The sequence below is a fragment of the Oculina patagonica genome, chromosome 12 (genome assembly GCF_052425735.1).
Source record: "Oculina patagonica isolate OP01 chromosome 12, crgOcupat, whole genome shotgun sequence".
Taxonomy (NCBI): Eukaryota; Metazoa; Cnidaria; class Anthozoa; order Scleractinia; family Oculinidae; genus Oculina; species Oculina patagonica.
Window position 1 is genome coordinate 29,493,504 of NC_135769.1, and position 15,640 is coordinate 29,509,143.

General features: G+C 38.2%; 3 protein-coding genes across 3 annotated transcripts; 2 read left to right on the forward strand and 1 right to left on the reverse strand.

Moving 5' to 3' along the window:
- Window positions 1-2,362: 2,362 nt before the first annotated feature.
- LOC144634069 (ribosomal L1 domain-containing protein 1-like) lies at window positions 2,363-8,580 on the reverse strand. The gene is given in 7 exon segments (XM_078493022.1): window positions 2,363-2,786; window positions 5,821-5,894; window positions 5,896-5,920; window positions 7,228-7,376; window positions 7,965-8,076; window positions 8,223-8,365; window positions 8,467-8,580. Coding segments are annotated over 7 exon segments (849 nt in total). The 3' UTR covers window positions 2,363-2,554.
- A 104-nt stretch (window positions 8,581-8,684) lies between these two features.
- LOC144634039 (uncharacterized) lies at window positions 8,685-11,145 on the forward strand. The gene is made up of 2 exons (XM_078492983.1): window positions 8,685-9,029; window positions 9,618-11,145. Exons 1-2 carry the CDS (start codon window positions 8,826-8,828, stop codon window positions 10,530-10,532), a joined length of 1,119 nt encoding a protein of 372 aa, XP_078349109.1. The 5' UTR covers window positions 8,685-8,825; the 3' UTR covers window positions 10,533-11,145.
- A 989-nt stretch (window positions 11,146-12,134) lies between these two features.
- On the forward strand, window positions 12,135-15,330 carry LOC144634056 (uncharacterized). The gene has a single exon (XM_078493001.1). It carries the CDS (start codon window positions 13,426-13,428, stop codon window positions 14,413-14,415), a length of 990 nt encoding a protein of 329 aa, XP_078349127.1. The 5' UTR covers window positions 12,135-13,425; the 3' UTR covers window positions 14,416-15,330.
- Window positions 15,331-15,640: the final 310 nt, after the last annotated feature.

The window sequence follows — 15,640 nt, forward strand, 5'->3', positions numbered from 1 at the left end:
TAAGTCGCGGGTTTTGAAAAAGTCGCGGGTTTTGAAAAAAAGTCGCGTGTTTTTAAAAAGTTGCGAGTTTTCAATAGAATGCATTTATTTCTCAGTAGAATTCATTCAAACAAATTTAAACCGGTTGCAAAGACGCCGGTTTTAAAATGATCGCGTTTTCTTCGGAACCACGTTACGAAGTAACGTTGCGAGTTCAGAGTTAGACAATCAAATTGCGAACTTCGGAACAAACTTCCCAAACTTTGCCGACTGAACTTCTGAACTTCCCAAGTTTGCAAGTTGAGGAGGAACGAGACACGTTACAAAGTGGTGGCAGAAATATTTCAGCGATTCTAGCTGTTCGAGTTTCAAAATAGTTGTTTGAACAAGCACGGCGTCGGTATCAACGTTCTGACCTACAGTAAGTATAAGGATAAGGATTACATATACCGTCCGTTGCATCACGTCCTTAAAAAAAAACATGTTCAAATTGGGTATCAAACATTGCATGATTTGCAATCAAGCTTTTAAGTTTGAAAACAACGTTGCGCGCGAGCGATCATGAAGATGAACCAAAGTATTCATGATTGAACGCGTACGGTTGATAAATATATTTTACTAGTATTCTGTGGCAAAAACTCTTTAAAATATTTTTAACTGGCGCAGATTTTAAAAACCCTTCTGTAGTTATGTTGACAGAAATGGTTTTGCTTCGCTGAACCATCGGAAGAAAACACGTACCATAAAAATAGAATTGAGCCGTAAACGTGTCGCGACTTTTAATTCAAATTTGTCTGACTCTTTCGCATTTGTATAAAATTAATTTCACGTGAAGATCGGTAAAGCCGTCCAGTTTCGTTCGATTTACAAACGCAGAAGACTTGACATTGAAGTTAAAGCCTCACAAAAATTTTAAAGATGTAAAAAAGATGTGCCGACGTAAAATTTATTTATCGGCAGATCGCTCATGCGAAACGACGTCAGGCTCTTCTGAATCAACTTCACTGAACCAAATATTTTGTAACTCTAGTCACTGGAATCGCTGAAACATTACCGCTGCTGCCATGTTTTCTTCACCTGAATTTCCGACATGAACATGACTTTCGAGCAACATGTCTTGTTCTTCCTCAACTTGCAAACTTGGGAAGTTTAGCCGGACCAAAGTTGGGGAGTTTGTTCCGAAGTTCGTAATTTGATTGTTTAACCCGCAAAGTAATTGGCTACTTTGTAACGTAGTTCCCAAGAAAACGAGTTTAAATTTGTTTGAATGAATTTTACTGAGAAATAATTGGTTTCTATCGAAAACTCGCAACTTTTTAAAAACACGCGACTTTTTTCAAAACCCGCGACTTTTTCAAAACCCGCGACTTATTTAAAACCCGCGACACGCAACTTGAAACCCGCGACCCGCGACCATTAGGGAAACTCATTGTTAACTGGTCTTATGTCACCTAAAGGCGACACTCGATCCATTAGAATAATTATTGCTTGTATTAAAGTAGTAAAATAAAGACCCTATAAATTCAGTTGTCTCCATTTCTTCTCTGGCTCTAATATTTGTGGCTTTTTCTTTTAACACAACTTGAATGAAAATAAAGTTGAAGGTGAAGTTGACTGAAGTTGAAGTGAAGAGAATGGCAAACCCCGAGTTGCATCCATTTCTTTTTTTCGTTCAAAATCAGCATCGCGGCCTTATCCGTGGCTAATTAACTGGCCCGACAGTGCTAAAACAATAGAAAGTGCACTTAATTTTTGTTATATGTACTCTAAGTCCCCTCTCTATAAAGCGTCCCTCCAAAGGTCTTTAAATAGAAATAAGCGGCTTAATTTACGGTATTTATCGTTGGGAGCATTCTCGTCCCCAGGCTTTTAAGGAGCTTTAGCCAAAGGTCTGTATCTGCTACGTGACACACCCTGATTTCAGTGGAAAGGCTGGATGGAACATGGATCAAGTTTTTTGTCAGTTTGTTGTTATAATGTCCCAGGAGCCATTTTATTCTCCTGGGTAGAGCTATAGGTATTGTACATGTGAGAGCCGAGTGTTTTGCCCAAAAACACAACACAGAGACCCCAGCCACCACCTGATTCTCAGATGGTACAAGGTCGCTCAGCCTCAGATGGAGTGAGAGCGAGTGACCTCGGCCCATTTAGAATCAGGCTTCGACGACCAGAGTACATACATGTACATTTGGGTCGTCACATCTCCCGCAGTACAGTATGGTGAAAGAAATGGCTATAAAACCTTCATGTTAACGGTTTTTTTTGTCTAGTTTGCATTATTTTAATAAATGGTCGCCTAATACAGGTGTCTTTACATGTAGGGTTACTAACAAATGATTTTTTCTTTGAATGCAATAGGTCACAGAGTTTTCACAGCATCTGATGATGTTTCAGTGGCTAGAAACCACTCAGCTTCCTTGCCACATAATTTTTTATTAGCAATAATTATCAACAGATATGAATTAAACAAACGTAGCAGATGCCTTGTATATTCAGCGCAAGGGCCAACAAAATTAATTTTTGAGTCAGCATTTTTTATTGTACATAACAAGTTCATTGATAGTCTTGTTACACTTCAAGTCTGCATTTTTCTCTTTTTACTTGGTGGCTGTGTGTCTTCTATGGCCAAAGATTTCTCTGGTAATGAAGTATAGATTGGAAGAGATATTGAGTCAGATGTTTTGAGGTTCAAAGATTGAATGTTGTTCCATCCTCTTGGGACAATCTTGGTTATTTCACTGACAGCACCAACAACATTTTCCACAGCTTCCTCTATTGTTTGTCCAGTGTGAGCCACTTTGATTGCACTGCAATGACAAACAAAAGATTTTAAAGGTATTTTTTCAAAGCTATACTTTGTCTATATATTTCAGTGGCGGATTCAGACCTTCAGGTAACTGGGGGGCCTAATCATCCATATTCCAAGAGTAAGAGAGGGCCCGCTCTCGAAAATAACTTTTCTCAGCCCTACAGGCGTTGGTTTGCCCTGAAAATTAGGTGGGGGTGCGGGCCCTCCTCTAGATTCGCCACTCATCATCATATCACTTTGTTAACCCTCGGATTTGAAGAGTAGCTTATACAGCTAATATCTCCGAGCATTTCACAGTAAGCACAATACAACGGGCAAAGACCAGACCACAACACCGGGAACTCCATGCCCTACTATATTTATTTCTATAGAAGGGGCAGGCAAAAACCATCAAAATTCACAACCACCAAAACATCTAGTGCATCTAGTAAACATGAACAGTTACATGTAGAGTGAGGTCTGAGTCTCAAATATATTGGTAACAAGAAGTTTCAAGAAGGTCAACAACGGACAAAGTTTGAGCAATTCTCTCTTATAACACAAGCTTGAGGCATGTAAATAAAACCAGTCAGCTAATAAAATTGTGTACTGAGTAGCCAGTGGGCTTGATACACTACTAACTTACATGTACATCTAGGTTTGTATATAATGTTTGTTGTTTTCACAGGAAATGTGGTGTGGCTGATATCAGTCATTTATTTTTTTCTCAAGCATCTCAGCGGTCTGGAATCCTGAATCCTTTAATCTGATTGGCTAATTGCGCGCGTTCCAGCGGTCCGGTTTTTCTCATCCGGACCCCGCATACGGACCGCTCACGGCGCGAAATCATTTTGCACCTTTGAGTCTAACGAACACATGAAAGTTTTGCTCTCCAAAGACAAAAATAGCCTCACCATCCATTGTTAATGCTAAAGGACAAAAAAGCAGTGGAATTAAAGGCCTCAAAGTTCTTCAAAAGGCGAGGTATTTATTTATTTCTCAACAAAATCGAGTTGTAGTTTACCGTTCGCAGTTTGCCGTTGTTTGTTCATCTCGCAATGATTTTCACGCCATTGCGGTAAAATTCATTCGGTTTTTTAGACTCTATCTACGTGCTAAACTGCATTGTTTATCTGTCACTTTTTGCTTAAACAGAACACTATTTACCATCATTCAAGGAAATGAGATTCTTTGATTAAAAACGGACAAATTAATTATCACAATATTGTGCCGTACGTAGACGCTACGCATTTCATTCAGTTTGGCACTGTTTATCAGAATAAGAATCAACGCAGAGATTATTAATTTGTTAAATACAAGTGTATTAATAGCTTGTTAAACTGCTTTTCGGTCAAAGAGTATTTTTGAATCAGAAAAATAGGCTTAGCCAAGTTGCAAAGCTTCTATCAAGACTTTTCAAAACATTTAAGCTTATAGGGAATTGTTCGGGAAGCCGAAATCGATTTAAAAGTGTTAGGTTTTGTGGCATATTTGTGCTATATTTTAGTATGACTTCATTTACTTTTCTTGATTTTCTGCAGTGTAAATTAAGCTGAACATTTCTTGAGTACTGTTCATTTTAAGCGAAGCTATTTTATTCGGAATTAATGTTTGTCTTGCTTAATGCTTGACTCTTGCTTGTCGATCAAGTCGCACTCAACATTGAAATCAAATCCGCGCGTATACAAACAAAGATTTTGTGACAGATTTTTTCACGGTTTCTTAAATCCAAACAAACTTAAGTAGGAAAAAATAAAAACGTTATTTACCGGCCTAGGTCGGTCCGTATTGGGAAAAACTGTACCCTCGGCCTTGAGCACGGCCCTCAGCCTGCGGCCTCGGGCCGTACTCAAGACCTCGGGTACAGTTTTTCCCAATACGGACCTCCCGGCCGGCAAATAACATATATGTACTGCATGACATTTTTGTCACTGATTTTTAGTTGGTGTAATCTTGCCATTACAAAAATAAAATTAATGCTTCTTCAATGTGGAGCTAGATTGGGGAACAGGGTTAAAGTTAAGCCCTAGGAGGTATTCGGGCTATTGCGACATGCCCTGGGCTACAGGAGTTTCAAGATTATATGTACATATACCATCCATCAGATGTCTAGACTTAAAAATCTGACATGACACAAAAGAATTTTTTTTGGAAAATTACATCTGGACAATCATTGTATGTACATACTTAACACAAGATAAAACACTTGCTTCTTTAAAGAGATGTGACTGGGAAAACATACTTTAACCCTTTTCCATTAAACAGATAAAAAAAATGGATAGTTATTGGATAGTTAACAGCCTTCAAAGCTTTCTAACACTTAGTCCTAACGCTGTAAAGGCTAATGAATTGTGCCTAACGAATCCTTAAAACGTTCTACATTTTTGTCCAAAGTTTTCTTTATGCCCACCAAAAAACAACACCCTATGCAATACTTTTTATAAACTGGGCTTGGGCTCACAAGGGGAATACATTAACATTGCGAGACAAACTACATATTTAGTGAAAGTGAGGTCTTAACAGGAAAATCTCAAACTAAGGCCTTGCCATATTGACCAAGCGATAGCAAGGTCAATGCGGCAAGGCCGAGGTTTGAGATTTTTCCGTAAAGACCGAAATTTTGATCTTAATAAATTGTTCATTATATGGCTTTAAAAATATAAGCTTAAAGTTGATTCAAGTGGAAACTTCACATCCGGTGATGCATGCACTTGTCTGTTCATTCATTTTTGTAAAACCACACAAGTCAGGTGAACTAACATGTTTCTGTCAAAAAATATATTTAGCTTTGAGACAAATGACCACTACAAAAAGTCAATCAAACAAGTTATTTATAGTTGTGTTACAATTTGGCAAAGTAATTTGCTGGTACCCATCTATCCGGATGGGTGGAGAGAGGCATAGTTACCGGTACGTAAGAGTTGGCTTGCCTAAGAACACAACACAATAACCATAGCCAGGGTTACAATCCAGAATCCATGGCACTGTCCATTATCAGGCCAATGCACCTCCCTATACAAGAACATTAAGATTAATGAAGTCTGTAATGTTACCTGCATGGTCCATGTCCTAAGGTCATGAGAGAACACTGAAGGACTTTGTCTATTTCTTTTTTCAAGTTTTTTTTTCTTTAAATCAACTGGGATGGGAAATCTGCAAAAATAATAATTAGGTATAATAGAATAAATAGAAAAACATAAAAATTAGGTTTGATGTGATTCAAATGATGTTTATCTGTAATTATTAAAATAATGTCCCAGAGATTTCCCAAGATTTAAAGTTCTTACCCCACCATCTGCATGGCAGGGTTACATGACTGCAGTGTCTGAGTGTCATTATCAACAGGCATTAGATTAAGTCCAATCATGAATCAGCCATGAGCTATCGGACACCAACTCTCTACACTGCACCCTTGAAACGAACACAAAGTGTGCGTATGTGGAACAACATACCAGACTGTTCAATTGGCATAAACCATTTTTGGTTGGCTGAGTTGGTTGCATGAACTACAAGAGCAAGACTAGGAGTTGTTTCGTGTATTCTTACATGGATAGATACAGGAAGGCCCACTTGCTTGCCATGTTTGTTTGGGTTGTTCGCCATAGTTTTGCTCGAGGAGAAAGGAAGACACAAAGATTCCGACCGTTTGGGTTGGTCTGGTAAGCCGTTGTCCCAAGGGGCTCCTCCCCTTGTTCTTGATTTTTCTCACCCATTTTTTTTTTCTTTTTCACTTGTGTAGACTTTCCGTCACCCCCACTATAACTACAGTACCTCTGGGTCTCCAAGGGTAAAATTTGACATGCTTTGACATGTCAGTTCACACAGTCCAGCAATCACTTTTTTTAGGGTATGCATGTGTGCCTACACACTGTAATGGCCAAAATTGACAGGCCACGGTACTTCTACTCACCCTCCTCTCCCAACCCCTCCCCGGCATGGAAAGCTAGTCTATTGCAGGGCTACCCCCTGCATGAAACTTTTACATCTCCAGGTGGAGAGAAGCACTTTGAGATTGAATTTTCTTGCTCAAGAACACAATGTAGTGAACCTGACCAGGGCTCAAACCCAGACCAGTAAAACCAGAGACCAGCATACTAACCATTAGGCGACCATGGCAACCATGGCTCCCACAAACATGCACATACCGGATTATACTAGTTATGCAACGAGCCTTTAGGCGAGTGTGTATACCAAGAAAATACAAGTGACAAGTGGGATATTCCATAGTATACCACGAGAAAGTGTTGTGTAACTATTTTATACCATGCCATAGAAAATACGCCTTCTAAATTTCGTTGAGAATACAATCGCAGCGCACGATGGGAAGGTTGGGTTGAATACTGTCGAATATACAACGGCTTTCCTGTATTCCGATTGGCTGTATTTTCTACGGCATGGTATAAATACATGTGTGTACTGTATAAATACTGCTTGTATAAACAAGATAAGAAAACACTTACTTTTTCCTTGAGAAGAATGCTTTTCCAAGTAACTTTGGTAATAGATGGTAGATTGTATCATCACAAATGAAGACATCGTACAAGGCACAGAGCTGTCTTTTGGATTCAAATGACTGATAATTTTTGCGAACCTTTGCCAGAGAAATGACCTAACAGATTAAAAACAACAAAGTTTATCGCGATGCCTGTGCTTTAAGAACTGATTTGGTGACGGTGGTTGAAGTATTTAACTTTATTTTAGAATCTAACACCTGATTATAACATACCCTAATCTACGTGTACTGCAAAGGTACATGTAGTTTCAAAATATGCCTTCTTAATACTTACTGATGTAATAGATAGATTGGTGTTATAAATCTTATGAGCACTGGCCTATTTCTTTTTATCAAATTCTAACTTGACTCCAGCTTTCCACTCCTGCATGGAGTGGGGCACGATGAGAGTCATGGAATCTTGCCCATGAAGAATAAAAACACAAATATAGCAGCCAGCGCTCGAACCAAGGTCACTCAATCTGGAGTCCCAACATGCTACATCAGGATAGCGATTGTACTAGCCTGCAAGCAGGTTCTCCCCAGGACAGTCCGCAAATGGCAAAGCTGCAAGTTTCAGCAAGCAAAGCAAGCTGCTGAGTTGGCAAGCTTTGCTCAGTGAAATTTGCAGCTTTGCTGATCACACATTGCCCGAAATTTTTAGACCAATTTTGGTGTTTGAAATCAAAGCCTAGTCAGCCATACCTTTTTAACTGCCACTTCTTTTGACTTCAACATTTCCTTTGTCTTTGAACTATCCTCTTTGGAAAGTAAACAAACTTCCACACTGTCTGAGTGTAATGAGTGCGGTAATGGACTAAAAACAAGAAGAAAACAAACTTGATCTTAGTGCATCTTAGAGTTTCATGTTCACATTTCCATATGCTTGAAGTATAAAAGCTTGAAAGAATCACACAAATGATTATATAAGAATTTTCAGAACAGAGATTAACAAGCACTCACACTTTCCTCGGCTTCTTGTCTGGGTTAGGGATTTTCTTCAAAGCTAAGATTAGCAGAATATTCTCGTGTTCATTCAAAAGACGCAGTTGTTTTCCTTTTTTCTCACCGACGAATTTCACAAGAGCTGGGACTGCGAGTTCCACCTAAAGAGACGTAAAAGAATGACATAAATTCCTCAGTTATAAGCAGTAAGAGAAGAATTAATGTAACGTAATTAGTCTGAAATCCAGAATCCGTCGCAAACCTGTTTTTTATCGAGTTGACTCTCGCGTACGGGTTTACTTCGAGAATCCGCCATGTTGAAAGAACCATGTGGTTGAGCAATTTCATGACTGTTACATAAGGTAAGTTGTGGCATCCATCCTCACTCCCAGTCCCAGAGGTTTTCCACCGGATGCCTGACGTAATATAAATATGCATCACTTTATTTATTCTGAAGTGTCCAATTGTTACCCTCTGACGTCATCCTTGCTCGAAGGCCGTTGCATTGTTTGTTCTCCAGCGCGCCTCTTTCTAATATTTCCTGTTGTGTATGAAATAGATTTCGTTGATCAAAGGCAACCTTTACAACATCATTTTAAGTCTGGTAAGAAGTATTCCATTATGGGTAAAACAAGTGACTATCCCGTTAGAAACCTCATTTCATTCGACGCCTTGGAAAACCCGTCGTGGCACGCAACAAGAACGTGTTCAAATGCACGGCAAGGAAAGACGGTCACAGAAATGATTACGCAAATCGCTGACTACCACAAAAGATGGGAACAAGCGATAGCGGAGAACGCCTACAACGACGAGCTGGTCAAGAAAGTAGGTTTCTCATTATCCTTAAAAAGTCGTTTGATGTTTTTTGAGAAAGCATAAAGCTTACAATGTAAGCTTACAAATTCAAATCCTTTAGGTATTGTGGAATGGTCTTCGAAAGATTAATTGCCTGAATGGAATCATTTGCTTGCCAGTATTAGTTCTTACATGTGGTTTATATATTTTTTTTTTGTTGGGCTGCTGACTGGTATTTTACTATTTACGTACATCACCAGCATAACGAAAGGTGTCACGAAATACTTCAGGTTGTAAACCGTTATGCCACGGTGGGTGAATTTTAGTGGGTTTTGAGAATAAACGTTATGTACTGTGGTTATCTCCAGTATCTCTAATAAATTCAACAGTGGGACAGCACTCTCTCTCTCTCTCGAAGAATATTAATCTAGCTACATGATTTTGCTTGATTTGGACTTTATGCAGGTGCGAGCTAAAATTGCTTCCGTAGGCCAAAATTGCATGTGATATGCACATGATGCAAGACATGCAAGGATAAATTAAAGTATAGCAAATTTGCTTAAGCTGTTTAACTGATAGATGATGGATAACTAAGTATTTTATTTTCTTTCTTTTAAGGTTCAAGAGCAGTTTCTCATCAATTTTATTTTCCATGTTAACATTGAAGAAGGGCATGGACTAGCTACTCTTACAGAGACAGAAACATTTCTCAGAAATTGTGCTTCGCAAAGTAATTTGACCAGGTCCTTCTTGCTCGAAGAACAAGAAACTATAAACTTAAGGGTTGCGTATGAAAACTTACTGGATAAAATTAAGAGGGAAGAACTAGCCAACGATTATGGACTTATGGAAGTCAGTTTGTTAGAAGAAACACATCGTTTAATACTACAAGATATCCCTCTTCCTAAGGGTTTTACAAAACCTGGAAAAATGAGTAACAATCCACGAGTGACCGAATTTAAAGGAGAAATTTACCACTATGCAAACCCTGAAGATATGGAAAGTGCTGTGAGCAATTTACTGGACAAGTACAATTTTCTCTTTGATTCTTGCACCAAAGGTAAAGGGGGATTGAAAGACTTTGATGACTTTTACAGTCTATTCAAAACATGTGCTTGGCTGCTGTTTGAACTTCTTGATCTTCACCCATTTTCAGATGGAAATGGTAGACTTTGTCGAATCCTTTGCAGCTATGTGCTGTCCAAGTTAAACCCATTTCCCACACCAATTTACAATGTCTGGACAGACTCCAATAAAGATGACTACATCAATGCCTTAGTCGAAGCGAGGATGTCACCAGAACGACATCCCTGTGCCCTTACAACTATGATAATAGAGTGCAGTTATTACGGATGGCAGAAGTTTTTCAAAGCCTTGGATGAAGAATCAAATCACAGAACTTGTGTCAAGGAAGCCTCCTTTTGCAAAGCCAAGAAGATTGTGCCATCTTCATCCCGAAAAAAGTCAGAGAGCAATTACAAACATCCACATACATGTACATATAATCTGCAGTGCATTCCTTGTTCTGTATAGCTTACATGTTAAATTATGGTTGTTTTATCACTTCAAAGTTTTCACTTTTAAATCCAGACATGCAGTGTCAATTTGCAATTTCTGTGCCCTTGTATTCAGGGTTTTAGTTTGACTTTTATATTTTCCTCTTGAAACTTTTTATTTTGAAATCCCATCCCAACTTCCTTGGGGTGGGTACAGACATTTCCTGAAACTGCATTCTGCAAGTGTGGCTTTTTAGCTGCACAAACAAACCGTATTGCAGAGGTAAAACTGCTTGCACACAGCAAACATAATTTTATTCATTTCAAAATTAATTTTAAAGGCCTATAGCACAGTGCAGCCCAGAAAGAGTTTAGCGAAATTAGTTTAATCTATTTTAAAAGTTTATATCACATAGTTTACCTTGGTCAATGCTGAGAAATTTCACTGTTTTTTGCTTATACTGTAACATATCATATGGCAACTACTGTCGTGCAACCCTGACAGTCAATAAATTGACTGCTGTCAACTGAAAATATTGTCATGAACTGAAAGATTCTTATATTTACAAAACTGTGGGTGAATCCATGAACAGACTTGAAAGTTTGTCTTTTTAGTGTAAGGCATTTGTGAATAAAAGCATCAAAACCACTGTACTAATATTGTTTAGGAGCCATAAAGGAGGCTCAATGTAGTTTTTTTAGACTAAGGGTGGTTGTTTTGAAAATTAAAATTACCTAGGAAGCCAATGTTCGATTTTTGCCAAAATACACCATAATGATCAAAGGTGACCAAATTTTAATTTTTTACCCGTCACTTAGTCACAACGGTTACCATAGCAACGATTGACGTTTTCTTTTGTTCTCAAACAAGCTTGATTTTCTCGAAATCTAGACTGACACTTGGTGTTTATTTTTTGATATGTTAAAGTTTAGTAGATTGACTAACTGTAGACGAAATTTTAGAAAAATCTGTAAGAGCGTTTTCAAGTAAATCAAGAATGAAATTTTCAGAAAAACACCGTTTTAATATAAAATAGGCGCCTTAAAATTGTTTCGTATTATTTGAGCACAGTTTCTCTCACTGAAATATAAATACTTACACCATCAAAGACCATTAACTAAAAGCGAAAGACTTTTTGCTTTAATTTGTTAAAATATATCGACTGCCGATTGTAAGAAATTATAAGAAAATACCAAAAACTCCATTCTTGATTTACTCTAAAACGCTCTTACAGATTTTCCTAAAATTTTGAGCACAGGTAGTAAATCTACTGTACTTGAACTTATCAAAAAATGAATGCCAAGTGTCAGTCTAGATTTCGAGAAAACTAAGCTTGTTTGAGAACAAAAGAAAACGTCAATGGTTGCTATGGTAACCTTTGTGACAAAGTGACAAGTAAAAAATTAAAATTTGGTCATATTTGATCATTATGGTGTATTTTGGCAAAAATCGAACATTGGCTTCCTAGATAATTTTAATTTTCAAAACAACCACCCTTCGGCTAAAAAAACTACATCGAGCCTCCTTAATAGTGTCAACACACAATGTCCCCAGCCTGGGCTTACAAAAAAACCAGACTGCTTGATTTAGAGTCTTACACCCTGTGTGTAGGAACCTTGATTTTAGACATGAAGGGACTCGTGAGGGGATTTTTTTTTTAAATAGTCATAATAGCATATTTTTACAAATTATCACTGCAATGACTAAGGGATCGTTCAAACACAGCTGACCCACAGCTGGAAGGTTATTCTGAACTGTATAAACATCAGTGTCCTACAGAGAAATAAACTCAAACTTTCTGGCAGTGACTTGAATAAAACAATTAGTGGTACATACTCCCCGAAACAAATTAGGATAATATAAGGTACAACTCATGACAGCTAGCTCTCTCTTTTTTTTGGTGGGACAGAATTGGTGAAAAAAGCGTATACTTGGCGGTGTATTGAAAATAATCCCACAGTGCCTTACCCTTTGGGTATTAACCCAGTGGGGGATCTAGGGGAGGGGCCCGGGACCCCACCTTTATTTTTAGAAAAATTAGATGGCCAAATTAGGGCTGAGAAAAATTATTTTTGAGAGTGCCCCACCCCATTATTCTAGGGTCTGGATGATTGTCCCCCGCCCCCACACTTTAACTGAAGGTCTGGATCTACCACTGTTAACCCTGAGAAATTCTAGTGAGGGAGAGGGAAGGTGGTCCAGAACCCAGAAGGACTATTTAATAAAAAAAACTTGTGACAAATGTGCAAGCTATCAACAAAATTCAGGGCCTTTCTTGAAAATCCTTGAAAACTTGACTTGGTGCTTAGTTGATAGTTAAAACCCCCTACAGTTTTTTTCTAAAAGTGTATTTAAAAAGTACAGTTTTTCGGGATGTATCCATAAAAAACTGGACATTACACCAGCCCATGAAAAGTCATCATGTACATGTCAACCCTTGCCAGCATCTCAGGTTTCCATGGTCAATTCATAGCTTTTGAGGTGGGGGGGGGGGGGACTCTCACATTACATAAGAAAGGAATAGGGATGCTTGTCGTTAAATGTGAGGGCTAAAAATGATAGCACTGAACCGCCCTATGTGAGACCAAAACCTAGCTAAACTTCATCAAACCACCAATTCTGCCCCCCACCCCCTGCCTCCATTGAAATCTCAGCTTCTGTGGCTTCCGTTTCACTCTCTTGATAATCTTATGAGAAATCAATTAATGATCTGTTAGTTTACTAAAATACATTTAGGCGAAATCAAGCTGGTCCCGGACCATCTCATTCTCTCTCGTTCTCGTCCCCAGAGCCGCTTGTCCCATTTCTGTTGATGGCCCTGGGGACAAGAATGACGAACTAGTGCTCAGTCCTCTTCCTCTTGCATTCCACTCGGAGCCTTCGATGCCTTTGTTCAGCACCGAGAATCACATGGAATCAGAAATCGAATATGGCTGACAATATGAGTTTGGAAGAAAGGAAGAGGAAGCTTGCAATCTATCTATCGTTTGACGCCGTAGAAAATCCCGGGTGGCGTAACAGTCAAGAAGTATCAATTTCAAAGATGATAACACAAATAATGCGTTATCACAAAGAATGGGAAGAAATCAAGAGCTCGGCTGGTTATGATGAAAAACTGGTTAAAAAGGTCCAGAAGGAGTTTCTTGTTGAGTTCATCTTCCACGTGAACATGGAAGAAGAAAGTGGTTTTGGCACTTTTGAAGAGACCGAGAAATTCCTAAAAAGTTTCTATGCGCGAGGAGGTAATTATAAACGCCAATTCTCTATCAACGAACAAGAAACTGTAAATTTAATGAGTGCTTATGAATACTTGCTGGAAAAAATCAAGAGAGAAGAACGAGCCAGTGATTACGGACTTATAGAACCTTATCTGCTAAAGGAGACACATCGTATACTTATGAAAGACATTAACCTTAAAGAAGGCTCGACAAAACCTGGCGAATTTAGCAACAATCCACGTTACACCGATTTTAAAGGAGAACGCTATCACTACCCCCACTACCCCAAACCCAAAGACATGGTAAACGCTGTTGACAGTTTACTTGACCAGTACAATAACTTGTTCGATCTTTGCACCAGAGATCAGCTTAAAGACTTTGACGACTTCAGTTATCTATTCAAAACATGTGCTTGGTTGCTGTTTGAACTTCTTGACTTGCACCCATTTTCAGATGGAAATGGGAGACTTTGTCGAATCCTTTGCAGCTATGTGCTGTCCAAGTTCACTCCATTCCCAACACCAGTGTACAATGTGTGGACTGAGTCCAAAAAAGATGATTACAAGCAAGCACTGTGGGACACCAGGGTGTCTGGGAAAAGACTTCCAACTGCCCTGACAACAATGATAATAGAGTGTAATTACCATGGCTGGAGAAAGTTTTTTGAAGCATTGAATCGAGAGAAGGGTTCATGCTCATAAGGAGAAAAGATAATTCTTAAGGTGAAATTCTAAATCCCAAAAGCACATTTCGCGTTGCGCGATGACCCAAATTACAGCTGCGAAGGGGACTAATTTCAAGAGGAATTGTTTTATTGAAAAATTTGTCATAGACTTTTATTTTATAATACAGATGTCTCCCTCTGGAGTAAAGTAAGCAAGCTACAACAAATGTTGCAACTGTATGATAGAAAAGCCTTTTTATGCCAAGGAAAAACTTGTCTGGGATTTCAGCAGTAGGTTTTTAGTTTTTAACTCTGACTCGTTTTTGTACCACATATTTACCAGTGAAATATATAAATGATCAGTACTCAACAGAGGAATCTCCTGTGACAATTTTGGTAAATAAGCAAGTTTTTTTGTAATTTTGCAAAAACTTCTTTTTTGTCAACCTAAAATGCTTGGAATGAATAAGACAATGACTAAAGGGAAAGGTATCTCCCTTAGTTGCACCAAGTTACATGGAAATTACACCGTAAAGCTAGTCATACTGGACTGCAGTTTTGATAAAAACCAATGTGGTTTTTATCAAAACTGGACAAGTGAGTCCAGTGGTGAATAAATTAATCAACAACTAGGTGAATCAATCAGTGGAACAACAAAATAGTGAAAAATTGACCAACTTGCTGACCATCTAATCAAGTGAATGGTTGAATGAAATATAATGAATTAATGAAACAGTATAAAGGAATGAAATTTTGTAATGAATTAATTAATTAATGAAAAAAACATTGTGGTATGCTTTTTTATGAATTTTGCAAATTTTATCAATAGGTTATAAGTTATTAACAGAAACAACGTACTCTTAACATGTAAACAAATTAAAGTAATGTGTTTTTTCCAGAGTGAAGTAAAACACTAAAACAACAAAAACTATTATGTTCCAATAAAATTATAAAGCCAAACACAGCTTTGTTCTACCTTTTTACACTGGCTCCTATGGTCCAGAGGTGATCACTGATCTCGTTTCCAGAGCCCACTTTTCTGATGTGAATACTGTTGCACACACTACACAACAGTATTGAATGTAGTGTAATTGTACTGTAGTAACTGCATTGTGTGGTTCCAGAAAAATTATGTCCATACTCTCCCCACAAAAGAGATTAGGAATTCCTGGGGTTTGGAGGGGTCTCAAAGGCCAAAAACGTTAAGGAAATGTATGAAGCTTTTAAAATTTTAAAATTTGAAGTTCCAGAGGAGCACTCTG

What these genes read in the sequence shown, in the direction of transcription:
- LOC144634039 (XM_078492983.1), top strand. Translation starts at nt 8,826, where the DNA reads ATGGGTAAAACAAGTGACTATCCCGTTAGAAACCTCATTTCATTCGAC. An exon ending in ACGACGAGCTGGTCAAGAAA is followed by an intron (nt 9,030 to 9,617) that starts GTAGGTTTCTCA and finishes CTTTCTTTTAAG; the next exon opens with GTTCAAGAGCAGTTTCTCAT.
- LOC144634056 (XM_078493001.1), top strand. Translation starts at nt 13,426, where the DNA reads ATGGCTGACAATATGAGTTTGGAAGAAAGGAAGAGGAAGCTTGCAATC.